Source organism: Ammodytes marinus (genome assembly GCF_949987685.1).
Source record: "Ammodytes marinus genome assembly, chromosome: 8".
Taxonomy (NCBI): domain Eukaryota; kingdom Metazoa; phylum Chordata; class Actinopteri; order Uranoscopiformes; family Ammodytidae; genus Ammodytes; species Ammodytes marinus.
This window is the reverse complement of record NC_137212.1, coordinates 11066942-11094856: the sequence shown is the minus strand read 5'-3', so window position 1 is coordinate 11094856 and position 27915 is coordinate 11066942. Positions and strand designations below refer to the sequence as shown.

General features: G+C 40.5%; 1 protein-coding gene across 1 annotated transcript; it reads right to left on the bottom strand.

Moving 5' to 3' along the window:
• Positions 1-755: 755 nt before the first annotated feature.
• abca7 (ATP-binding cassette, sub-family A (ABC1), member 7) lies at positions 756-27915 on the bottom strand. The gene is made up of 49 exons (XM_080032651.1): positions 27850-27915; positions 25770-25870; positions 25556-25649; positions 24714-24855; positions 23917-24041; positions 22723-22841; positions 22264-22461; positions 21991-22083; positions 20756-20993; positions 20299-20438; positions 19780-19896; positions 19479-19676; positions 19153-19358; positions 18781-18957; positions 18025-18247; positions 17651-17872; positions 17265-17469; positions 16714-16827; positions 15996-16167; positions 15480-15611; positions 15114-15253; positions 14878-15015; positions 14241-14482; positions 14103-14160; positions 13671-13873; positions 12392-12497; positions 11856-12001; positions 11532-11656; positions 11286-11393; positions 10280-10469; positions 9840-9934; positions 9657-9689; positions 9418-9517; positions 9253-9327; positions 8971-9140; positions 8163-8340; positions 7931-8046; positions 7455-7599; positions 7138-7261; positions 6725-6854; positions 6387-6513; positions 6163-6225; positions 5611-5717; positions 5146-5287; positions 4877-5011; positions 4395-4498; positions 4203-4295; positions 3183-3432; positions 756-2659 (listed from the first exon to the last, which is right to left on the bottom strand). The coding sequence occupies exons 2-49, from the start codon at positions 25833-25835 to the stop codon at positions 2201-2203; spliced, it is 7083 nt and encodes a 2360-aa protein (XP_079888777.1). The 5' UTR covers positions 25836-25870; positions 27850-27915; the 3' UTR covers positions 756-2200.

Below are 27915 nucleotides of genomic sequence, written 5' to 3'. Positions count from 1 at the left end.
GAAAACATTTAAGAGAGACGATCGACTGCTGCTCAGATTGGAGAAAACCTGCCTACACAAAGGTTTGGTGGGTTTGAGTATAATTAACATTAAAGTTAACATCCATCATCATTGTACTGTAGTATGAAGGCTACAGCCATGGGAGAAAAGCTGTTCCTCAGTCTGGTGGTCCGGGTTTTTAAAGTGTGTTACCTCTGCCCTGATGGTAAGGAATGAAACAGAGGATGGTGGGTTTTGTATTTGCAGATGGATCAATATATTGCTTATTATTGAACCGTTACAGTAAAACCCAAAATGAATACATTAATATATAAAACTCACTGAACAAGTTAATTATGTAGGTTTACTGTATATACATATAATTTATGTACACTTAAAAGTGTAGCCTATATATATGAATAACAGCATCAGATGAAATAGACCTACTTTCGTGTAAAGCTTAGTAAAAATGTCGTTTCTGTTATTTCTTCCGTACACAGTGCAGCAGCTACAGAAGCATCAGTGTGTGGACACAGTGAAAACAGACTGAGGAGCCTCCAACCGCTTTTCTCTGCTCCAACACCGACGCGCGTTCTCACTATGACGAATAAATACTTTTTGTCTACTAGCTCAATGCAGTGATTCATCAAAAACAACAGACTGGACCCACAACACGGCAAAGTGTATTTAAAAAACAAAGCAGGGAACCATAGTTTTATTTTCCTTCAGAACAACAAGACATATACCAGTTTTTATTTAATCTATGCTACCATATTTTCAGTATATAACATACATCTTTTATTAGATGCGTTTAAATAGAACTTTTCAAGCATAATAAAAGTACATTCAGTAGTATACCTTCATTCCAAAACTAGACATCCCCTATTTTAAATCCAGCATTATGTTTTTTCCACATTTAACCGTTTTTAGAATTGTATTCTAATGTAACAGTTTTGGAATAAAACTTTTCTGATACTTTGTTTTTTCATGCCTATAGTTACAGTTGTAACAATCTTTTGAATATGTAACACTGCATTACAGTGCAGTAACATCCTGCGTTGGATATTCAGTCAGCTGTGTCATTTTCTTTTATAGAAAAAAAGAAAATTAAATACAGAGTTTATTCAAATGATGCTTAAAATAAATGTTAAAAAAGAAAACAAAGACCAAGGGCTATGTTGTTGTGTCTGGTTGTATAACCCAAAATAAACGCCTTTTAACATTTTCTTTATTCAATTTGGTGTGTTTGGCGTCATGTACAGGAATTTATAATAAGATTCAGTAGGGAGTCTCACCAGTGTGTCTGGACTTGACATCTTTTTAAATAGTTTTGCACTTTAAAACATTTTCTAACAATTATTAAATGCGTTTCCTTTGTCGTTTCAAAAGGAAGTCTGGATGTCAGATTTCTCTATAAAAAATAAACATCACTGAATTATCAAACAACCTAAATGACAATAAATATAACGATTTGTTTTCGGCATCATAGGTAATACCCTCAGTTTGGACTGTGACCGTATGATAAGTCACATACCGTACAAATAAATAAAAAACAAACAAACATTTAAGACAGACAAAAGACAAAATAAAAGTCTTGATTTACAAAACAATAACACTTATAAAGTCCATATTTGTACATTGAGGAGGTATTTAACAATGAACTTGCAGTAACTTGCTTTCCACATAAGAGATACTGTATAATGTTCAGACAGCCTCTCAATGCTTTCTGATATATATAAAAAAACACATAATTAATTACATGTAACACATGTAATGAGATTGTCAGAGGTCTCATGAGGGAGCCCTGAGGAATGCCACAGTTTTTTACATTGACCCTTGCATAATAAGGATAAATTAAGCATAATTTTGGACTGATGAGAAGACACAGTGTAAGATGAATAAACCCAAATAATGGGTGTAAAGCTACAGATCTGTTAACAAGATGAACAAGGCACCAAAGCCATTTTAGAAAGTAATAACTTTTGGTTCTTTCTTCAGATAAATTGACCTCAAATGATCAACAGTAACACTTTCAATCCATCTTTTCCACCATGTCCTCACCCCAGTGAGCTGTACTGCTCCATGATGCATATTGAGGTCGCTGCCATCATTGAGCGACATGCAAATGAACATACAGCACCTGATAAAATGATAAAAAGCTTTTTGACAGTGGCTGGTCCTTTCAACATTCAGCCTTCTGATCATATTCCATCCGTCCGAGTCACATTGCGCTGTCCTGTGTGTTGTTGTCAACTATAAAGAGGGCAGAAGGATCTTTACTGGAGCTCTGTGCTCTGTGTTTACTGGATCCCCCCAGAACTTCACCGTTGCTGCTGTCTGATTCAATGCTGTCCCGCCGGCTCGTCTGACGTATTCTGGTCATCGCTGTTTCAACACTTTTTTCTCCGTTAGCTTGGCCCTCTTTAGATTTTGCCTTGCTCGCTTTTGCCTTTTTTGATTTACCCTCTTTGGGATTGCTGTCGGATGATTTCCCGAGCTGCTCTGATTGATTCTTGATTGGCTGAGGCGGTGTGATTGGCGGCTGTGGTTGGAATGTGGGAGGGTTTATTCTGGTGGGTGGTGCAGTCATGTTGGTCTGTGCGCTGGTTCTGTGGCCAATGACCACATCTGTGAGCTGGTCGTCGTCGTCAGTCTGCTCTTTGGCAAAGTTGACAAACACCTACGAAAATTAACCGGCTTTAGTTTCACATTAATTCAATCTTTCATTCATTTATATAAGCCCGGTCAGCTATCCAGTTAAGAAAAGCCAGCGGTCCATCATGTTCTTGTTGTTAACACATCTTAGCATGCAAGATAGTCTTGGACAGCTAGACCAAACGACAGCTAATAGTATGGTCTGGCACCACACAATATAATTTCTGAGATAGAGGGGGAAAAAATACCTACTTTGTTTGCATTTCTTATAACCAGTCTGATCTGCCAGCTCTTTTGTTTCTTACCTGCTGGGGACTTTTGATTCTTATTAGATTTCAATGTACAAATAGGCCAATTCGTTATGAAATTCACAATTTTTCCTGCTTCCGTCTTTAGCCATTGTCAGAGCTCAAAGCCCGATGGGGAATAGCACCCCTTAATCCCTTAAACAAGAATAATAGGATGCAGAGCTCTTAGCTCTCAGTTCAGGATCATTACACAAACCCTTTTTCAGAAAATTACAGGTTTGTATGTTTCATAATTATCACCTGGTCCAGTGTTGTCTGTGAAACAGAGAAGTCCACGATGCCCAACTCCTCGTTGTTGTTGGCCAGCACATCGAAGACTCGAGCCAGGCAGCAGGCGTGTGAGGGCAGCTGGAACTGCAGCACGTTCTGGTGGCGCTCCTTCAGCTCCACACTGGGAAAAGTCTTCTTCATGTAGGCGCTGACGAGGCACAAGTCTGGGTTGGACTTTGGTTCCACTAGACGGAGAATGATGGTGTAGCCATCACCAAACCTTAAAGATGAAGGACAGAAAGACAGGTGTCAAGATTTTATATGATGAAATGTATAAATAATGTTTAATGGTATTCAATTCATAAAAAAAAATCGCAAAAGCACAATGGAAAAGAAAAATCTTACAAAGCTCTACAAGAAAATTAAAACAGTATTTCCACAGACACATGTGTACATCAGAGGTTTTCCCTACACATGATACAGCTGTATAATAAAACCTGGTAATGTTGGTGCGATAACTTTTAAAATGTTGGACTGCAACAGCCTGAAGTGAACATGCATTGGTTTAAAAACCTGAGGATATGTGTTGTTCTCCGTGCACTGTACAGTAATATGCACATGTGAATCTTACAGTAGGGCTAAATATTTCCCAATGTTTGGACAACATGTTTATGTAATAACCTTACAAAACACATCAAATAGTATACAATCAAAAAAAAGAAGCTTAAAGCTTAATTTACCCTAGCAGTGAGTTTATTTCTTCCTTTTGCAAGTACTTGTTTTGACAGTGAAACATGTTTTTCCATGCCTAGTATAAACGGTTAAAAGGGAAATCCTGACAGTTGACTCATTTAAATACTATGTATTTTTATATTGCAAAACCCTAAATAATTTATCTTGACTTTAGATTTAAGATTTATGGACTTCTGTCTCATAAATCATGAGCGCAGATGCTAATAAAGGCATAATGATGACATATAACTACACAAATCTCCAACAATCATTCACTGTTGAATTGTTTTTAGTGCTGAGATTGTAGCGTGGGCTTACCTGTTCTTCAGGTGTTGTACAGATCCAAGACACTGGAATCTGCCATTGACCATGATGGCCATCCTGGTGCAGAGTGCCTCACATTCCTCCATACTGACCAAACAAAAGATATTTCCATCAACATACTGTAGTGTGTTTCCCTGTCAGTGTATCCACTTTGTAATGAGTACATAAAGAACCATCTCCTCCTACCTGTGGGAGGTGAGGACTACAGCTCTTCCCTCTTTGGTGACGCTGTGGATGCAGTTCCACAGAAACCTTTTGGCCTTTGGGTCCATGCCAGTGGTGGGCTCATCCTAAGGAGAAATAATCAAATGTGAGCATCAAGGAAACAATGATGTTAGTCAGGCACTAATACATTTTAGCAAAATTACTGAACACGCTTTCAGCATAAAGTGAACCAGATGTAACTGTAGTGGCACAAATTAGGTACCAACCAGATTATCTTGCAATAAAAGTTACATTTTATGTGGAATATGTAGATATTTCCATGTTATTTATTCAATCGCATAAATTCATAGGCAGTTTTCTCACGTTTATCCAGCTCTAACTGGTGATTTTAATACTATTGTTTTTCTACTTTGTAGGAAATGGTTGGATGAGTTAAGTCACTGAGCATGTCCTGATCTTAGTGACTGTTTTCCAGTTGTTCGGTGAATCAGTTCGATTCTCACCAAGAATATAACAGGTGCAGCCCCGATGAGGGAGATGGCAGTGGAGAGTTTCCTCTTGTTGCCTCCGCTGTAGCCTCCAGCCTCTCGGTCCGCGTAGTGCGTCAGTCCCAGCTTCTTAACGCCCCAGTCCGCCACCTACAGGTAGCAGAGGACGTTCTTTACTGTATGATACAGCACAATGTAGCTTTACACTCCCCCTCGTTTGACAAGTTCAGATATCACATGACTCAATGTCTCCAGTTTACAGATTAACTGCTACTTTACGTTACCTTGGCGATGGACTCCTCCTGCACTCCCCGCAGGCGTGCATAAAGCTCCAGGTGTTCTCGACCCGTCAGCAGGTCGCTGATGGCGTCAAACTGTGGACAGTAACCCATCAGCTGGTGGACTCGCTCCATCTCTGTCTGCACACTGAGAACCATGGGGGAAACACAGTTACATACCTAATAGTGCTACTATTAGTAATAAGAATGTATTCAAATGTATTATAATACATTTTATTAATGGGTGCCTTGCATGTCACTCAAGGACACTTAACAATTACAGATAATATAATAAACACTTAAAACATTTAATGAATTCAGCTTCACACACGTGTCTGTCCTCTTATTTTCAGGCTAAAGGCTTTCACCCAAAAATCTCAAAAGACACAACTCATGCGTGCTGTTTTTGGTCGTTCACTTTGAAGAACAAGGTCTTTGTAAAATTTGAATAGTTGTGGAGAAGGTTTGTACCTGTGGTGATTAAGGAAAGCCTCTCCATAGGTGATGGCTGTGTCTCCGGTCAGCATGCGAAAAGTAGAAGTCTTTCCTGCTCCGTTCACACCAAGTAGTCCAAAACACTGGAGGACACATACATGACAACATCAAGTTAAAAAAAATACCGGCAGCTGTGAAAATTCTAAATGAGACTATGTGAAGTGAACTAACTAAGCTGTAGCAATATTGTAGCAGCAGTAATAGTGAAAGGGTTTTTAGTTGTAATAGTAATAGAACTAGAAGCAGCAGCAACAACAGCTGTAGTTGTATACGTTTCAGCAGCAATTAGATAAACAATAATCATCACTAGGTAATAATAAGAATAGTAGAACACAGCAATTCATCATTAATACTAAAGTGATGATGAGCAATGATTTCTGATAATGTCTGTATTTTTAGTTGACACAATACATAGATGACAAACACAGTGCAGACAAGAAAAAAAGTCTGACAATGTGTGTGTTTTTTCATTGTACTATGATGTGATGAGTGCTGCTTTTGGTGTTGGTGTGTGTGTGTTTAGCTCACCTCTCCACGGGGAATCCCAAGGCAGAGCCGATCCACCGCTGGCTTCCTGCCCACCTTATAAACCTGCAAAACACAAACGTCCTCTCTTAATAAGTAGTTTAAATGTTTTTTCTGGGTTAGTTTTGCAGAGATGTGCTGCCATCCAGGCAGAGATGTGCTGCCATCCAGGCACAACAATGTGAACGGGTTCAATTTTACTTCTTAGGCATGTATGCTGGTTGTACCTTGCTCAGTTCGATCATGGTGAGGATGTCTGATTGGGCTTTGCCACTCATGACCCTCTCTCTCTCACGGGCGACGTCTTCATCCTCTGGACCAAGAGGAGGCATCTCAGGCTCCACCCACCACGGTCTGAACACAGAGATACAAGATCACTGTGTATTTAGTTTTAGTACTGTAGGGCAGCGAAACTAGCAGGGCTATCTCATCTCATCTCATCTCATTAATTGATCTGACACATGCACATAATCATTATCTGACGTATGGTTGAGAAGTGCTCGGATGAACAATACGGAAAGCAGAAACGGTCTCCTGTCCATTGAGAGAGTTGTTTGAAACGTACCTGAAGCGAATGAAGAACTTGTACTGCAGCAGTATGGTGAAGATGAAGAAGATGACGCCTTGGGCTGCCATCGCAAACAGGTTTTTCCCGACAAAGTCCCACTGAAGAGGATCCAGAGTCTGTTTAGTGCCTGGAGGAGGAAGAACCACATGCAAGACCTTCTTCACATACATATTTGTATATTTATATACAGTATATACTGTATATCTTTAGACATGTGTGTTTGCAGCAGTCAAACAGGTAGTTCAAGTGTTAAAGTATGCATGCAATAGTGCTCCATAAGATGCTGACAAAAATCTCCATTGTACACAAATGTATTTAAAATGCAGAGCACAATCCTCACGACGAGTTCTATCTTTTTGTGGTGGAATCTTGTTGGTAGGTTCTTAGAGGCAGATATATACACTATGTACCCAGTCTCTGGAAGGCATCTGCCATGGCCTGGTTTTTGGCCATGTCGATGAGTCCTCGTCCTAGGCAGAAGTGAGGGAAGATGAGAAACACCTTCTTTAGGATCCTGTTCACCTCATTCAGATGCTAGAAAAAGGAGAAGAATTTTTTTTTTAAAGTTAAGAGCTCGAGAGATGTGATTGAATTCAAGCTCTCAGTGATGAAGGTGGTATTGATGTTATGTATACAGTAATACATATAATTGTATTGTTGCTGTATCGGTAATGTTGATGCAATATATCTGAGCCTCTTAGGCAATCTGTTATATTATTTCTTCTACCTCGTCAACAAACAGCTCCAGGACGAAGGTGGCGACGCTGCCGTTGATTCCAATGAAAAGGTTGATGGAGGTCAGAACGACATAGGCTGTGCTCGGAACGGAGAACAGAAAGGATGCTGGGTACATCAGAGGGGTGATGGACCACCTAAAAAGGGTGATTGGGATATTCATATTGTAAGAAATATTTTTTCAGTTTCATTATAGAAGTCATTCTGTCTCCAATGAGACAAATTTGAGTAGCATTTATAGTTACAAAGTGAGTGACAAAAATGAACCTAGATAGAAAGGTCAAAATCAGAATTCAAGCTCATGATGTCTCAAGTATTAAGGGTGTTCCCAGGCCTTTAAATTAATCCCAACCAAGAGCAACACGATGATAAGAATTATAGCTTTGAGACAATTAGATTACAATACAGATGATGCATGATTTTAAAAGTGTAACAGCACAGACAGAAGTCAGTGGAGCCTGATCGTACCCATAGAGCAGGAGCAGCAGGACCAGGGCTGGCAGGTTTGTCTCTGAGACATAAGACTGCTGCTGGAAACAGATGAAGATCAGCACCACCATGGTTGCCGGGACGATGTAGTTCAACTGATGAGAAGAAAAAGAGGAAGTAGAAGACAAACAATCAATAATTTGAGTGAACAGATAGCATATTTGCAGCTTGTATTTCACAGTGTAGGACTTTTGGGTGACTGAATACTGACCATGTCCCAGGTGAAATTGGCCAGCCAGTAGAGGATCGGCTTCACTCCGCTGACAAACTGAAGGTGTTTGGCTTTGCTGACTCGCTCCTCAATCAGAAAAAGGACGAAGCTGGCTGGCACAAAAGACATGGCGAAGATCACGCAGATAGAAACCAGAACATCCACTGAAGTGGTCATCCTGAAAGAAGAGGCAGGGAAATACACAAGTCAGGTACAGAATTAAACAAAACATGCACAAATCATAGACATATGGTTTTTCAACTCACACTTATATTCTTAGCCTGGTGTTATATAAAAGGCTAGTGTTATATATAACACTAGCCTGGCACCGCCTGCCCATCTACTTCTGCTCAATTTCCATTTAGTAGTCAGACTGGGTCTGCGGTATAATCGCGGGTTTTCTCAGAATACATTTTTACATGACCAATCAGCGAACAGAGGGAGTGGCTGAGAACAATGACGTGCGCCAGTTTCAGTTGCAGAAGCCGGTGCATGACATACGTCACAACCAAACGTTATGCGATTGGTTGGCAGATCCAGAGTGGCACTGAGAGAGAGAGAGAAACAAACTGTAGTAGGCTATACAGCTGTTTATAAACAGGCATAAAAGTGTCATAAACGTATGCGATTAATTTAGATTAATTAATCAAAGAGCCTGTAATTAATTTGATTAATTTTTTTAATCGCTTGACAGCCCTAATAATAATAAATAATCCATCCGACCAAAAGTGGCCCGACTACACTGAATTTTAGCCTTGAGACAAATGTGGGCAATATATAAATAAGAAGAATCAAGCTTTAAACTAACATGGCCATTTCAGTGAGTTGTTCTTTGGTGAGGTTGAGTGGGTGGTTGTAGGCAGTGATGCCGTATTTTCTCCTCTCTGGACCTGGTGGCAGACTAGCTCTGAGCAGGCCGTTGTTCATCACGTTGACAAATGACACCATGGCATGCCATCCTTTGTTATTGTACCACACCTGAGTGCAGCACAGAGAAAGACATTATGCCCAAATACACAAAAAAGAACAACACAAAACACATCACGTGTAATATGTTTTTTATTTTTTATTTTTGAAGAAAGATGTTTACCTTGACATTATCTTTACTATTCAGTCCTTTCAGAAAATCCGGCAGTCTGCCGAGCAGATGATCCAGTGAACTGTTCTGTGATGCATTCAAAGAACATCAGAAAGCATTAACAAATTTCAAGAAGAACACAGTTAAACATTCCAGAAAACTCATTGCCATTTTTACCTGTGGAACTCTGTAACGAGTCCTGATTGCCACGACCGAGTCATGGTTGACCTGAGATAAAGTCTGGGTGGCGCTGCCCCCGAGGGAGAAGCCTCCATATCTGAAACACAGGAAAGAAACCTTTAATTATGTATAACAGTTTGTTTTTCTGTAGGAGTGAAGCAAAAGAGGCAAAGTCTTCAAGCCTTAAACTGCACGTAATAGGATACAGGTAAGTCAGATGTTAAGCAGCAGCTTACCTGAACTCATTCACCCACTTCTTGGTTTTAAGGCTGTTTAAAAAAACAAGTGAAGTTATTAATGTCAGCCCAATAAATCTTACTTCAATGTAAACAAGCAAAGAGGTTGAGAGTCTTGTAGTATGTTGGCTCCAAATAAATAAAAAATGAATGAATACAAGACTTTGATATCTAAAGGCATACCTTTTCTTGAGGATCTGTGAGTAGGTTTTCACCAGGTAATCCGAGATGTTATAACTTGTCAGATTTTGGAGGATGTCTCCCGTCAGCCTCTTGATCTAAAAGATAACAAATCTCAAAATCTCAGGAGCCAGATACAAACACATTTTGTAGAATATTTCATTTTATGATTATGTGTAAACTGTGGGATTATTTGATAATTGGAGATTTTCTTTCTTTCTTTCTTTCTTTCTTTCTTTCTTTCTTTCTTTCTTTCTTTCTTTCTTTCTTTCTTTCTTTCTTTCTTTCTTTATATATTTTTGATTATGGTTGATTTGGTCCTCAATACTTTTACTAAATTGACTCCAATTCAAATGAATAAAGATCAAGGTATTTTCATTTTAGCAAATTGGGAAATCATTCAAGAAGACTGCACTCTCAGTCCGTCCCGACACTTCACTGACCTGTGGAGGCATCAGTCCTCCGGCACCAGCTGGGCATTCTGGGAGCATCCGGCGGACTTCCTCTGTGCTGCACTGACAATCAGGTGACGGTCTTTCTCTGCTCCAGTTGCCTCTGTTGAACATCTGCCAGGTGGAGTAGGAGACCTGTGGCCGCATGAACTGACCACCCCGCTCCACTTCGCACTGAGACCTGTAGGAGAACAAAGAGTGAACGTGAATCAAAGTAGGGGAGAACGGGGTAATGTGAGACACTTTTTAAATTTGCTCCCTCAGTAAAATGTACATATTTCCCAATAATTCAGGATGTTTCCTAGCAATGGAAATTATCAGAATTTATTCAGGACGAATGGCAGTGAAAATAGATTGTTTTAAAAAAAGTTGTCTTGTGTCTCACTTTACCCCAGCTGTGGGGTAAACTGAGACAGACCAGAGAAATCAAGAGGGTAAACTGATCCACTTACTTTTTCCACTCTGAAACTACCATAACAACACATGTTGTAACAGTTAGAATCCTGACAGCTAGCTTGAAAACCAAATATTCCAAAACTAATGTCGGACTAGTAACAGAATCATGGGGTTTGGTCAATTAATTGATGTTAAATGTCTCTCTTCTGTCCCCCACATACATACGTGCCAAACAATGCCCTTGCTGACACCCCTTCAACCATTCAACCCCCACCTTCGGCCCGCATTGTCTTTTGTCTTATTCATTCTAGTCTCCATGCTACCTCAAATATAATGGATTCATTAAAAGAGGGCATAGACTCCTCGTCTTCTGCAGGACTGAATTGAAGGCTAGAGAGACAACTATTTTCTCTATATTTATTTATTTTTGTCACGATTAATATTTCTATTTTTAATATTTTTCTTTTTCTTTTATGTATGGATATTTTCTCTTCTATCTTTTTTTACACGCGCAGGCGCACGCACACGCACACACACACACACACACACACACACACACAAACACAGACAAATGATTGAACATGTACAGGTCTCGCCTTACGTGCTGTTATCTTCTTCCTCTTTCTCCATGCACTTTGTACCAAAACCTGGACGGTCCAACAGAGCTTCCAGCAGTTTATTCATGGCTGGGTTCCCAGCTGCGTCGTTGCTATAATTATAAAACAATAACAAGGTTTCAAGTAAAGAAAACCAATGGTTATTTCACAGTTTTAAACTTTACTTGGTAGCTGGTTAGCTGTGACAGAGCTATGGATTAGACCAAACAATTTGACATGTGCAGGATTACCTGAAGAAAGTGAACTGTTCTCCGTACATCCAGGGCTGCAGCTGCAGGGCAGGATATTTCCCAAATGGAGGGACGACCAGGCTGAAGAGCAGAGCGATCAGCACGAACACAGCAGGCAGGACGATCTGAAGCACAAATCAACCTTCAGCTGACAAATATCTGAGAAGCAAACAACTAATTCAACATAGAAATAAGATTAAAATAAGTAGTTGGCTTTTTCCAAGTCAACAAAGGCCCTAACAAGAAAGAACGTTGTTTGTTTTCGATGTAAATAATGAACCTTATGCCGATGGATAGTGGGCTACTGCTGATGTTTGTCATCACCTGAGCAAAGAAGCCCCTGCGGCTCCTTCGAGCATAGAGCCAGCGTTTGATGAAGAGGGCTCTCAGCTGTTGCCAGGTCAGCCACCAGCCGGTCAGGGGGATCCCACCTCGGCCATCTCCACTTAGTGGGTCTGTCTCCTCAGGTTCTGATAACAAGAAGAACACATTGAGAGTTTACACCGACTTGTTGGGCTGACAGAGACTGTTCATTACTCAGTCAATACTGAGCACCTTTGATAAGAGACTTTTAACATACATAGATTATGAAAATGATATGACAATTTACTGACGCATTGTATTGTTGTGTGGTAAGGAGTGATGATTTAAACCATGTATCTAATCTGAGGCAAAAAAGCAAACAAACTTTCTATCTATTTTTAACCAAAGGTTGATTTTCTGCAGGTACCTTTCTTACGAAGCCTTTTCCTTCCTGGCAGCATTATGGAAACAAACAGTCACGATTGGAGATGAAACAGCACACTGACATGAACATGAGAAACACAGTAATCCATGTGTCTGTGAGTGTGTGTGAATACCTGGGTCTGGCTCCTCAGCTTGTGGTCTCTCTGCCTGCTGCTCAGCTGAAGGCTCCAGCTCTGGTTCAGCATCCACACCGGTTTCCTCCGCTACTCGCAAAAAGATCTGGAAATTAACATAATGGTCGTTATGAAAGATTAAGCTCCATCTTTGATGGGCTATTTAGTATGAAAAGAACAACTTATTTTGGGGGGAGAATTTTATTTGCGACAACAGGGAAAATTAAATTTACAAGTTCTAAATGTACATTGATTTTTCTCTATTGCGGCTCAAGCTGGATTTATTTTAATGAAAAATATAACGATTTTTTTGAAATTCACAGTATATATTTATTTCTAGGTGTGAAAACCTAAAACCTATTTATTTTCTAATTGAAGAACTGCACAGGGCAGCTGAATACAGCAGGTGGCAGTACAAAGATTTACACAGAGGTTTACACAGAGGTCAATGTAGCAGAGCGTGAGTGGCTTATTCACACGGTGGAAACTTTATCAGGGCTAATCTGATGCCAACATTAAACCCATTACGACCACGGCTGCGCCACAAATACCTGGCCCTCCTGAAGAGACCGGGTTAAGCTGCTGTAGATTGCACAACGGAAGACTGATGCCTCATTAAAGTGATGGCTGCTTTATGATTAGTAATTTGTGGATATAGTCTTTCTGTCATCAGTTTACTATTAACCAAGCTAGCCACCATACCTAGCTGTCTGAGGCTAATGTTTTGCTAATACAAAAAACATTAACTAACCATTTTTACCTTCTCTTTTGGACTCTATGTTTATGTTGTGCTATAATTCCAACAGGTACTACTGTATACGTATGTTGGTCTTTTACTGATGATGTTTTGTTTTTTCCTTTCCATGAGGGGTAGCTTAATTCAAAGGAAATCTAACAGGCTATCTTTGATTCTAGTTTCCTTGTTCTTCTACCAATTTATTTTTACAATATATGTTGTCTGACTCTTGTTTATGTTTTCACATAATTTACAATTTTGTCATCACTACCATTGCATGCTGTCTTCAACATTTATGGTTGTGATTTATTAATTGTGTTTAGCTGGCTGCATTGCTGTGGACCTACATTATATATGTAGTGAGTGCAGAAGAACCCTTTAGACATTTTTTATGTGTGCAAGTACCAATGACTGAGTTGCATACTGTTTAATACGATAATTCTATATTTATATTTTCCATCTTATTTCAAATGAAATGTGTGAATATTTTGCTTACATGTTAAGGGACTTTAAATAAGTACATTACATTTGTATTTATCTCACCTCCTCCAGTGTGCCGTCCGACAGGCCATAGCTGCTGATGCCCATCTCGGCCAGCCTCTGATCCAATTCAGACAGGAACACACTCAGGCTGCTGTCCTTGGCGGCAGTCTGTGGCAGGTTGACCACCGCCTCGCGCCCTGACTCCTCCACTAGCCTCGCACCCGGGATGTGTTGCTGTGCCAGTGAGAGCAACGCCGCCATGTCTGCCGTGAGGATGATGATAAAGAGAGTGATCTGGCTGTGAGTGAGACCTTCAGCCAGGGATTTATTTTATCTTTATTGTTCTCCAGCTCCAAAAAATATATAAAAAAAAATGTCAACATTATTTCAACATCAAAACCGATTTAGTGGTTGTCGAAATTACAAATGCACTTGACGGACATTGAACAACCTCAGTTTACTGTACAGGCCACACAGCAGTCAAACACTCACATGAGCTTCTCTCCTCGCTTCCCAGCCCGGTGTCTTCACTCATGGACGACTCACTGTCCTGAAACACAAAGATGACTCCTTAACATTTACATAGGAGTTTTACATAATGGTGTGATATGAACAAATAAAAAAACAAACCTTGAGAGGAGGCAGCTTGTGGTTGCTGATGCTGGTGCTGGTGCTGATGCTGGTGCTGCTGGGCGTGCTGGTATTCAGCCCCTCCCTCTTCACCACAGTGAGGTAGTATCCAGAGCCAAGGCGGGACTTCAGGAAGAGTGGTGAGCCACAGCAGCACAGCTTCCCCTGGGAGATGATGGCGATCCGGTCACCGAGCAGCTCCGCCTCGTCCATGTAGTGGGTGGACAGGATGATGGTCCGGTCTGATGGAGAGAGACAGCACAGACACACAGAATATTTATTTTATTTGTATTTTTATACTTTAAAGCACTACTTCCTTACCTTTTGCTTGTCATTTTCAGATAACAGTTAGCTCATCGGGGAAACTATACACGACTTCTCAGCACTCTTAAGGCCACTTTTTGGAAGATTATTTAATCTTTCAATTCAAGTAAAGAAAGAATAAAGCTAGAAAGGTTTTCAATGACTACAGTATTGTTGGTTAAGCAGTTTCAGGCTGACACGCCTTTCCATACCCAGCATCTCATCCTATCGAGTGGTTCATGTCTTTCTGGCTTGTTAACCCAATAAAACTGTAGTTTCTTTAGGAAAAAAAAATAGGGACGTCGACAGTTCCACAGCATTCCTTGTACTGCACCTTTGCGGTATTTGAGCAGCAGATCCCAGATCCCTCTGCGGGAGTAAGGGTCCACGCCGGCAGTAGGTTCATCTAAAACAACCACCTTAGAGCCTCCAACGAATGCGATCGCAACTGACAGCTTCCTCTGCATGCCACCTGATAGAGACAGAAGGGTTCATTATTTATTTACAAAATTGACTTGAGAGTAGGGATCAGGTTGTGTTTTTGAACAGAAGTTGAAATCGAAAGTTTACCAGAGAGGTTCTTGGTCTGTTCATGTCGTTTGTGCAACAAGCCGACGTCGTCCAGCAGAGTGTCCAGCTCAGCTTTCACCTCTGCTTTAGACAAACCCTTCAGACGCCCATAAAACCACACATGCTCCTCCACTGTAAGTCTGAGAGAGACGCACACAGAGAGAAAATATTAAAATCAGCCGAAAACCAATTTACTACTGAAACAACATTCTTCAAGCCAGGCTTTCTATTCCAGATATTTTAGAGTTTGACATTTCATAGTAAAGTGACCAATTTCATCAAATCCCCAATAATAACAATCACAACAAAAAATCTACAAGTGGAATTTCGACAGAAAACAGCAGAAGCCGTAAACACAAGCCTCACATGTCAAACAAGACATTGTGTTGTGGACAAACTCCCAGCGTCCTCCGGATGATGTCCATGTCATGGCGGATGTCCAGCCCCTTGATATAAACGGTGCCCGAGGTGGGCGGGAACAGGCCAGTCAGGACAGATCTGCCAAACATCAGTCACATTACAATAAAAACTTTGTTAAAACACGTACCCCAATTCAAATGACATACTACTCTCAAACCATGACCGTATGTGTGCTGCTGCTGGTTTTTTAAGCCTAAAACATTACAATAATTGGAGTTACAAAAGGCCCAAATCAAGAATGTGAGTACAATACAGTAAGTAACTCATCACATATAATACCAGAAAATGCATTTTATTATGCTTCAATCTAGGATTTCTCAAAAACTTCATGATTTGTGATCCTCTAAAATCAGACATTCTGCAACAACTCAGCACAACATAAAACTCTTAACTGCCCTCATGCATAACAACTGATCAGTGCTGATAGCGATCGTCCTTTAACTCATCAGGTTTTCTCCTTACATGGTTGTGGTTTTTCCTGCTCCGTTGTGGCCGAGGAATGAGGTGATCTGCCCCTCGTAGAACTTCAAGTTGAGGTGATTGACAGCAAGTTTGGATCCTTTCTTGTAGATTTTCACCAGGTTCCTGATGCTCACACCCAGGTTAAGGTTAGTGGGTTCTGGTTCAATGTGTTCTGATGACAGAAATACATTTTAAATATTTATATATAGGGAAAAAAATTTACCTATAAATCTGCTGAAATGTCCGGGAGTTACAGTGACTAATTATCTAGTGCTAATTATGCTTGCACATTGATTTATAATTGATAATAAATGTGTAGTATGTGAAGAATACATCAGCCAAACAGTCAAAATACGATTTACTTCAGGACACAACTCTAAAATGAAAGGGCTTATGGGTAGCGAGATTCAGACACAGCTCCTCACTTATGTTCATACTCCGCTTCATCCTCCTTGTCGTTAATGGGTTTATTGTCTCAACTCATTAACTTGACTTGTACTTAATTGGCTTAATTATTCAAATGGTCTTTTAACAGGTATTGAGACCAGAGGAGAAGACTACTGTTGGCGGCCAAAGTCTGTAACCGGGCAGAATGACAGACTACTGAAGCTCTGTCCAATAAAAATGCTGCTTCACATTGTTGTTATGTGACTACTATTTACAACAAAACATTGCACTTAAAAGAGAAAAAGAAACAGCAGCTTGGAGAGTCTTGTACCTTCGCCCTGTTCTGTGGGTGCGGGTGGAATTGGCATGCCTATCTCCAGAGGAATTCCCCACCAGTAGTTGGCCTGGAAGATGAAGTACCAGGGTCGGGGGATCCCATATTCACCTGGTGTGAAATTAAACACACATAAACATGAACACGTTGAGTCCAAAACATGCACAGAGAGCTTTTGTGTTTTAGCCACTGTTTCTTTGACAACACAGCATTCCTCTGAAGAGCTGTTTTCAGCAAAGTACTCATATCTGATATTACTTCACTGGTTCTGCTAAACAACAGAAACTCAGCTGAGCTTTCTACTAATATTGAAGGGTAAAATAAAGATATTTTCTTTCAAAATCACAGGTGTCTTAGAAAACTCAAACTCAAAAAGTCTGACGCAATTTTCAAATTGATCCTTGTCAGCTTGTTTGTCACAAAACATGGTCATCCTGCATTCTCGGCAGATATTAACTCTTAACTCCCTAAATGTAATTCAACAGAAAATAAATTAGACACTGAACTGTCAATATTAACAGCATAGATTAAGTTCTGATCCCCCGTACCGGGAAACACTGCCTCGATGTACCAGGCTGCGATGGCATAGATGAAGGCATCCACATAAAGCATGACGATGGAGATGCTGAAGCTGTACGAGTCTCCTTCCACAGCGCTGGAGTGGAGGTTGTACCACTGGATGCCCTCTCCCTGCTCTTCATACTGAGAGAAATACTCACAGCCGAAACCAAAGGCCACGGGGGACAGGAAACTCTGCAGGGGAACAAACTAGTATTACTATTGGGAATTGAAACCTAAATTATTTACAATAAACAATTTATTCTTGCTACTACTGCTAATAAAATCCATCTTTCATCAAGCGTTTTTGCACAATTAGAACGTATTTCTCTAAAATTATAAACTGTCTGATTGTAGCCATGATGATTTTACTCACAGCGAGGACTCTGTGTTTTGTGTTCAGGTGGTCTCTCCAGGCCACACACAGCACATAGGGCAGGTAGAGGCTAAAGTATATCAGCCCCCCACATGCTGCAGCCAGGTTTGCTTTGGAGAAGAAAGTGCTGATGAGGAAACACTGCATGATGGTGGCTGTGGCAAACGCCGTCAAGAAGAAAAATACAACAGACGGGTCGCTGTATGGAAGGATGTCCCCCCACTGGAAATAAGATAAAGACAGAAAAAGGAGAAACCTTTAAAAAAAAAACACTTAACACCCCACAATTTTCCTCTTAAATATAAATCCTCTCTTTAAACAAGCATACATTTGAGCATGTTTTTTATTTTGTTTGAAGTGAATGGTCATCTTGCCTTGAGCATAGCGATAAGGAGCCCCGCAGAGACCAGGAATGGAACGATGCTGCTGATGAACCAGCTCAGCCACAGCGTTCCTGTTCCCAGGCCCATAATCCTCATGGTTTCCTTCAGCCTCGCCTCCTTCTCGTACACCACGCCTTTGATGATCATGGCCACCGAGTAGATCCAAGCCAGCGTCATGAAGAGTGGCAGAGAGCGGTTCAGCACTCGGAGGAAACTTTTGGAAAAAGAAGATTCCAAAATTAATATTCATATGTAAATAATTACGTGCTCATAGGTTATTCAATGAGTGCTATAGTGCTTAAATTATGTCGCCCCAATGCCGAATTCTGAGTAATTAGATAAACACTGCCGGCGCATCTACATGAGCTAAGCTTTCAGTGAACGCAAAATGTATTTATTTCCGTCTGCTATACGTCAAGGTTTTTTCTTAGCATTAGAATCGACAACTGAAACATTTTGTGGGCGCTTCTTGAGCTAATGCGCCAGTGTCGTAAGGTGAAACCTGTTTGTAAACGATGCCATACTGAGAAATAGAGAGAGTTATGTGGAGCTTAAAGGCTTAATCAACTTTGTGTCAACTTGGCAATGGCTTGAATGTAACCGTGATTCATTTATTTGTAAAAGTTAGGCCCTAGCTTTAATTATATATGAGATGTTTTTTGACTGCCAACAAGTAACGGAGCTACCAGAATGAATGGGACTGTCTGTGTTTATAAAAACATGAACCTCCAACAATGTAAGACTCACACATCATCTACGTAGCAGGGGTAAGGCATCTGCTGGATGTAGATACCGGTTGTTTGTTGAACTCCAGTCAGCATGCGGCTCACAGCTTTCTCCACCAGATCCTGGACATATACGAAGCCGCCCCAAATGTAGCGCATGTCGCTAAATGGGTCGGCTGCTGGACCAGGATCCCAAAACCTGAAAAAAAAACACCAAAATAAAGTTTTTGATATCTAAAATACACATTTTGAAGAAAGTTAAAGTTGATGAGTAGTATATTTTTTCCAACACACAGAGGAGTAGGTTATTATGTTTTTACCTTAACAAAACATGATAATCTACTGTAAATAAATGGCAGAATAAAATTAAGTCTTTTGGGTGTTTCCTCAGTACCTGTCCTTGATCTTGTTAGTCCGGGTCACATCATCAATGTCCATTCGGATTTTGTAGGTGACGTGGGGCGGCAGATCGGGGGACGAGGAGTTTGGCAGCATGAAAACCACACCCGCCCAAAACTGCCGGTCCTCCAGTAGCTCTAGGGCCCTGTCAATCATCTGCCCCTCGGTCTCCAACCCCTCCAGCTTGTTCAGAGAGAAACACTGAAGGGGGATATAAGGAACACACAAAGGATATGAATGACAAAAGACAAGGAAGACAACTGTGTTGGGTGCAAAGTCTGCTTATTTGGAGAGTTGCATGAAGCGCAAACAACAACGAACCTCAGTGACTTGTGCGAGAATGGTGATGGTGTGGTTGAGGTCGCTGTAGACGTCCAGCCATGTTGGCGCCGCTCCGGGTTTCCTCGGGGCGTCTGGCGAGGGCGTGGAAAGAAACCGTGCGATCCGTGAGGCGGTCCACGACGTGTTCTCCAGACGCATGTTGACCAATACTGCCACCTCTGGCCGCTTCAACAAATCCTGTCACACACACACACACACGATTAAAAAGGAATTTTTAACACAAATGTTTTCATAACAATATCATCCCTCCTGTAGAGAAAAAACAGCTGGTGAATCCAACCTGCAGCAGCTGAATCTCCCCACTGCTCTCCATGTAATTCTTGATTTGTGGTCCCACCTCCATCCAGGCGTCGTTCAGCTCCAGGAGGATCTGAAGGTCCTCAAAAGTCTTGTTCACCTTCAGCAAATACACAACTTGTAGTTAGCTAAGATGCTTTTATTTCATAATGCCTTTAATTTTCTCCTCACTTACTCTCAACCTTTTACTACAAATCCACATTAAAACTGTGAGGCCTCATGAATCATAACTATGAGCTGGACTGTAACTTGGGGTTTTCTTTGGTTTCAACAAGAGAAATTATTTTAACGGTAACGAGGCATGTTTTGGCAACATAAAGTGACAACATAGAAGCCTGCTTTAACTTTGCAGCAAACACCCACATTTTGCGCCATCATTAATATTCCTAGTGTTATTCAAGTTGATGATCAATCTTGATGTTAACTTGTCCCTTGTGAACAATACATTCAGACAGGACCAATCCTTGGATGGACTCTGAGGTTTGACTCTCACTCTCTGTACCTCTTTCATGACTTGTTGTATTGCAGGAGTGTCTGGTGTGTACAGCAGTTTCCCAATGAACAAAGGTTTTATTCCTCGCCACACGATGCGAGACAAAGGGTTGGACTCCAGGCCTTGGATCAAACTTTTACAGAATGGAGCTGAATGGAAGAAATGTTAGACAACGCAGTTGGTTAAATGTGACACACCTCATAGACACAGAACACTCAGCTAGAGCTTGATGCTCAGTTTTGATGCTGTAACTATCACAACACGAGAAAACTGATTTTCTACTTATTTATGATCATTTGCAACATGCAAATGAAATGAAGTGAGGGCCGCATGCAATGTTATGAAGAAACTAAAAATATTACCAAGCCATTCCCCCATCTAACAGTACACGGTTTCAACCATATTTACAAGTATTAGATGAAATCAAACAAATTGCACACAAACAACAATGTCCAAAGCCTCTTACTGGTGTCATTGTCACGGTCCGTGTCTGTGTCTTCAGTGCCATTATTTCCTAAGAATGACTTGATGTCATTGTCTTCATACCAGTTGAGTGATGGGATGCGCTCACCGCCAGACTCAGGGTGGCCGCACATGATCCTTGAAAAAGCACGAAAACTCTCCCTGGGCAACGACGAGCGATTCTCTGGAGACAGAAGACGAAGGGCTGTGCTCATCTCGGCAAAGCTGGAGAGGGAGGAGAGCTGAACGGAGAGAGAGAGAGAGAGAGAGAGAAGGAAGGTTTGGATAGAGAAAGGAAACACGGAAGACTAGAACTGCAGGACGACAGTAAGGGCTCACTCACACTAGGGCCGCTGTTCCGTGCCCAAGCTCATTTGCATACTAAAGTCTAGAACCTTTGGCTAGTGTGACCACGCCATCCGTATTCCAGCACGGAACAGCCCCTTGGCCATGGCACACTTGGGAGAGGTGTGCCGTGGCCAAAGTACAGATGCTAATGAGATGACACGCGCACACGCACGGATACGCAACCTGAGCTGGCTGACGTAGTCCCTTCTTCCCCACAATAATTGTAAACAATGGCGGCAAGAGGTTCACGAGTGGGTTCCGGTGTGATCGCGAAGTGGAGAGTTTGCTAGAAATTTGGACCGGCGACAGTATTCAGTCGCAGCCATGGTCGCAGCTTGATAAGACCCACAAAAATTCGGAGGTGTTTGGGGCAATACGCGACTACTGTTGTTCTCCTTTGCTGTTCTACTAATTCCAGCAGCGAGTACGCTTGGTGATGACGTATATATCGTATTACGACGTGATGAAGTATGTATGATTGAGCAATCGTGCCCGGGCCGCGGCCTTTGGGAGCAGTGTGACCACAGGCCAGCGGGGGAGTGGGGAGGGAGGGGGATCTTCCTGCAGCACTGAACAGGCAAACTTGCCTACTGTGAGTGCGCCCTACCATTACACATATATAAACACTAAACAGCCACAAAAAAAGAAAACAAATATTGGAAAAAATACAAAAAGAACATCATCCCGATTAATTACACCACATGACATGAAAGAGTCAACATATTAAAAGCAGAAGCTGCTACAAAATAACAATCTATTTAATGATCGTCTGATTGTTTACAATGACTTATTCATTATTAATGCAAAACTGCAGCACCTCCAAATAACACCGTCCAATCAAGAACACAATACAGACACACGTGGGACGTGAAGAATCCTATGGGCCCTTACATCATCGATGAGGACAGCCACTTCCTGGGAAACTGAGGTGACCGCCTGACTGATGTCCCTGAGGTCTCCAGCGTTAGCCATCAGAAGGTCTCTCTGACAGGATGGACAGACAGACAGGTTTAATGATTGTGTTTACTGTAGCTCATCAGACATACAAGAAACTTATAGTCAAAGCAAAGAGGCAGATAAATGTATTTGGATATATTTCATTTTTGCACTTGTGAACAAAGTGCATGCATTTGTGCAGTTTTCGGTTTCAGTTTTTTTTCCTACCGTGACAAACTTGGTGAAGTCGATCTGAGAGAGGAAAAGGCGCTCGGCCTCCTGCAGGACGTCAGCAGGCAGGTTACAAAGCTGAGTCTGGAGATCATTCATGGAAGCTTCTCCTCCTTCCACTGTCAGAAACTGACCCAACATGCTGGCATTGCACACCAGGTCCTTCAGCTGCAGCTCCGCTCCAGCTAAAGCAACCTGGAATGGACAAAAAAGTATGCCCAAAAATTACATTAAACAGTCTACTTGTGCTTTGGGACAAATTATACATTGATTTTGAACACCTTTTATTTAACCCAGCCAATGAGTTCTACATATATTTTTGTCACAGATTAGGAGTTGGGCTGTGAACACGCACTGGATTTTGCAGCTTTCTGAGAAACAAAAGCCAAATGCTGAGGGCTTATGTAAACTACAGATTACACGTTTGTTATCCAATGATTACAGCTGATACCTCACCTGAAAATTGAGACGAGCCTTCAGCAGCCGGTCGACAGTCACAGGTGGGAGGCTGCCATTGGTCAGGAGGAAGGTAGAGAACGTCTCATTGGCTCTTAGGTATTCTTCTACTGGGAGATCTACAGCAGAAACATTAAAATTAAGTACTGCTCAGTGCTACAAATGCAACACACTGTATTAGAAAACACACTGGAGTATCACTGCATTTCTGCACCTGTACAAGATAAACAAATCAGGAACGTCCTACTCATAACAAAGCTGCTCCACAGTGCTACTACAGTAGGTCATAAACTCCTCAAGTTACAATTCTTTAGGTAAAAAACAACTTTATAAAAAGCTCTTTTACTTTTTATGGGCTAGGATTTTAAGATTTAGTCAATGTCCGTTGGTCCATTTCATGTTGCATGAAAAGCCTCCTTTGGAGAGCTGTTCTTATTCATCTAATTGTTTGTCTGGAGTGATCATGTAATTTAATCTGACCAAAGCAAGGAGAGGCAAAACAGCCACTCTGCTGCTTCCACAACAGCAGTAAAAGGCCACATTCAGCCAGTCACTCGACACCCTTTTAAAGCCATTCATACATATCAGCTACAGGTAACGTCACTCAGTCCTGCAGAGATAAGCCTGGGAACGGAGCTAGCTAAAAAAAAAACTAAATGATTTCAATGCTTTTATTGTATTTGATGGCTTGCAAGGACTTCATCCTGCTTTCCATGACATTTCTTTATTTGAGTGCATTATTCAAAATCCATATTTTTGCAAAGTGGAATTTTTAATTAGTGATGTAAGAGCTCCTCTTGTTGTATTCACTGATTCAAACATTACATTCCCTTCGGTTTCTTGTACACTAGCACTCGAGGACCTTGTCTAAAACAACACTACGTACTTCAGGTTCCATTGGGTTTCTACTTGTACATAATTTATTCTGATCATTGGATAGCAACCTTAAAGAAATACCTTGACTTTATATAATTGTGTCCACTTTTTATGTGTTTGGTTAAAATTACTTAATTACTGGTAGTATAAATTCATCTAATAAACTTTGTAGCTGATTGTGCCCATGCAGGGTTTGTGAATAGTACTAATTATTTTTGAGCTGATTAAGGTGCCCAGCGAAAGTGAACACCGCTGTGTCAGAATGCCAAGGTATCCCTTCAGGTCTGTGCTAGAGAAGATTTAAACAAGCTGTGGTACTTGGCAAGGATCCGGGTCTCTCCCCCAGTCTTCGGACGCTCTCCCTCAGGTCGTGAAAGCCCGAGATGCTCCGGTTTCCACCGTAGGACAAAACAGTTTGGGCATCTACGAAGAGACGGGACAGTCTGGAGGAGAAGGATGACAAGAGGACAGGTCTTCAATGATACAAAGACATGCAGTTAGGGTTCATTTAACATGGACATACAGCCTAAAACACCAGCTTGCAAACACAACCAATTGAACAAATAGTCAAAAGCGTAATAGAACCACAACTTAATATATTTACACCTAAATGTTTCTGCTTATTTAACATATAGCTGGTGACAGGCACATTTTGTTACCTTCCGACATATCCAGGCTAGCTGTTTCCCCTGATGGTCAGTTTTAGTGCTAAGCTAAGCTGCTTGTGTTATATAGCGTGCACGCATTACATAGTTAAAGACGGACAGGATGGTGGTATTCAGTGCATGGTAAAATACTATATAAAGTTATGCATTATTTTCCAACTGTTTCTACGTAATAAGCTGAAATATCATAAAAGGAATGGTATTTTCAGAGACCCTTTGCTGAAAAATTATGCCACTTAGTTAGCGATTAATAAGCAAGAACACAGGTCTTTCCTCTCGTATGAACCCATTACTACAAATTCATACTACCTAAAAATCAGAATTCAAAGTCAATAAAAACAAAATGGAATTGAACTTAATTCTAACATAGATTTTGACTGGTGGTGTTTATCTTTTGGGCAATGATCCTTTGCTCCAGACAGCTGCCCATGTCTTTACCAGTCTACCTACATGGAGTTGTCAAAGTTGCCAACTTGGCCTCTTGTCTCTCCTGGTGTTGGGCGGTGGAAGCAGGGGTTGTTGATGTTGCAGATAATTCCCTGAATCCAGGGCAATGTGCCTGCCGAAGGTAAGGCTTTGTTTGGAAAGTGACCTAAAAGAGAAAAAAAAAGGATAAACAAACACGTAACATTTCAGTAACAGGAGATTAGCCTGTGATACGAAACAATGAATATGCTGTGTTAGTGACCTGAAACAAAATCTACAGACAGCAGGCTGAACAATAATCCCAGCATAACCCAAGCAGCTGTTATTTAAACTATAACCTTATTTTCTTTGACCTCCTGCCTTTACATGTATCACTGATCTAAAGAAGACAAAAAGAGGGAAGTGGAAGCATGTTCTAATATAAGAAATGTCTAGGAAACAACACATAAACAGGAAGCATGTACTGTTTCCTGTATGCTTAGTGTCTTCCCCTTCACTTGGAATACAACCAATGCAAGAAAAAGTACTTCTTTAAGTAAGATTAAAACTATTCTTCCCCAATCTCTTACCATCTTTGGCAAGTTACCAAGGTGAAGTTAGTATATGGCACAGAAAAGGTAAGGTACTAAAAAACTGTCATACTCTGTATTTTGTATCAATTGTGTGTGTCCCATGTTGTTGTCTTTTTATGTTACCGTGTCACCTAATGCTAACGCAGGACTTTTCAAAGAAGTTCAAGAACACAGCAGGTTAGGAACACATGTGCGTGTGTGGTACAGTATCTGTAAGTGAGTTAATCCGCTTTCCCTTTTTGGCAAACAGCCATCGTTCAGACCTTGTCAGTGTGATGACATCATTTCACTCACATTGGCTCTGCTTGTAAGGAGGGTGTGAATGGCGAACAGAAATGAGGATGACGAAGAGGAAGAGCGGCCAGAGGAGCTCGATGATCAGCTGGATCTGCATGAGAGGAGAGCATGGGAGTTGTTACAAGACCATTCACACAATTTGCCCATTTGATTTAATGTCCATATATAATATTTTTCGGTTTTCTGTGAAGAAGAAATGTGTCCAGTCCACCTTGTTCCTCCTGCGGTACGTGATGTTCTTCCAGAGCAGGAGGATGAGCTGCCTGAAAAACGCCATCTCTCTCTCAGCAGCTACCTGGCCATGATGCAAAGCTGGAAAAGATTAAATGTGTTCAGGAAAAAAGAGAAACGTTCAGCATGGCGTCCTAGGTAGTTAAGGTTTATTGGAAAAATGCCATGTGTCTGCTGGGTCCTCACTTCTCTAATGCATCAACAACTATTGATGGGCAAAGTTGGCGAAATCAAATCATTTAAAAGACAAGTTATTAAAAAAAGATATGTACTCTTTTGCAATTTGTCCAAGACGTCCCTTTGAGAAAAAACATTGAACTTTGCTCACAAAGCAGCGATATAGTTTGAAACATTTTACTTGAATACAGAGAAGTCCTGTTACACACCATGTACAACTTAGTATTTATAACACAAACAGAGTCTAGAAATCAATGATTCAATTGGCGGCTGAATGACAGAGTTATGAACTACTTCTGGTCAATTTTCTGGAGCATTAGGTTGTTTGCGGTTTCTGTCTCTATTTGTTTTTTTCTTTTCCGTTATCTGACATTACTCATTATTTCAGTTTTTAATGGAGGTTATGGTCTGCTATTCTTTTATTTTTTTTTTAACATTTAAAATGTGTTAAAGAGGTTATAAAAGATCAACATACTTTAAAATGTGGTAGGCTAATCTATCTCCTGATGTAAACTGTAAATCCAAAATCATTAGTGGGGAAGGTAGTGAGAAACGAGAGAAACGAGAGAAACGATTCCCGTCCCGACCTTTCACCTGGAGACGACTAACCTCGCAATCGTGACTGAGGACAGTTTAGCTTAATCCTTAAGGAAAAAAATTCAGTTCAACTCTATCATTTCATGCCCTCACAATAGACAAAAATACGATTAGGAAAGTTACAAATCCTGTAGTTGATAGATCCAAATGGTGTTTTTTTCTATTTATTGTGAGTTGTTTTGTGAGCTTGCTGTGATCTACTCAAGACGGACAATCCCTGGCTTTATCCTGAAATCCTCCTGATCCTAACACCTGTTTCCCTTCAAGACTTTAACGTTCACTTTTGCTCTGTGAAGAAAGCCTTATGTTTGTGCATTGGTAAATAATCTGGAGATCAGGCTCAAGATTTGTGCCAGGTCAGAAAAGGTCAGGCTCACTTTCCTGTGCAGATTTTTTATTTTCTACGCAACTTGGAATGAAATGAAAGACCAATATAAAAAAACAAAAAAACTATGTAGAACGTGCATAAATTACTTTGGGGTTAAGTATTATTTTGCATAAAAGATTAATTATTTGATCTAAAAAAGATCTACTTCAAATGTTAAAAATAATATTATATATATGTACAGCTCCGGAAAAAAATTAGAGACCAGTCTCATCTCTACTTTACTTAATGGAAATGCTCTTGATGACAATATTCTAATTGTAAACTTGTAATGAACTTTTAATTCAGGTCATTCAAAATACACATCTAAAAGCCAATAATAATAATCTGTCAAATTGTGAAAAAAATATTGAAAGAAAAAAAGAAAAGAGGGAAAAAAATTATTTTGTTAGTTTTTAAATTACATTAGAAAAAAGAGAGAGAGAACAAAATCCTACTTCAACTGCTTTGCTTTTTTGTGACTTTTTGCCAAATTGATTTAAGAGTTTTTTACGACATACCAAATGTATATATTTTTAGATTTATTTATTTAGTACCCTTTGACTGAGGATCTGGAGGAACCCTGTTGATTGTTGCCTACATCTTTATAAAATATCTAATTACAAAAAAAATAACATGTATTTCACATTGAAAACTAATAGCAGGCTACTGTTGAGACAATAGCAATTTAAGAACTTAATTTGGGACGCACCCTATTTAACAAAATGTAAACTTCAACGCTAATATTAACAGTTTTACTCATTGTTTTAATAGCTAACAAAGGAGCTAAAGGAGGCAAAGAGAACAGCGTATAGCTTCCTGTACCTAGCATGTTACAAAGTGATGCTGTTAGTTGTTCAAAATGACCTTCCCGAAAACACTATATAAGACATGAGGTAACTATAATGTTGTTAATAGTTACCTTTCAGTCATAAAGGTGATAAAACCTCCTTTCAATGTTTCAGACACAGCCGGTAGTTCGTCATTG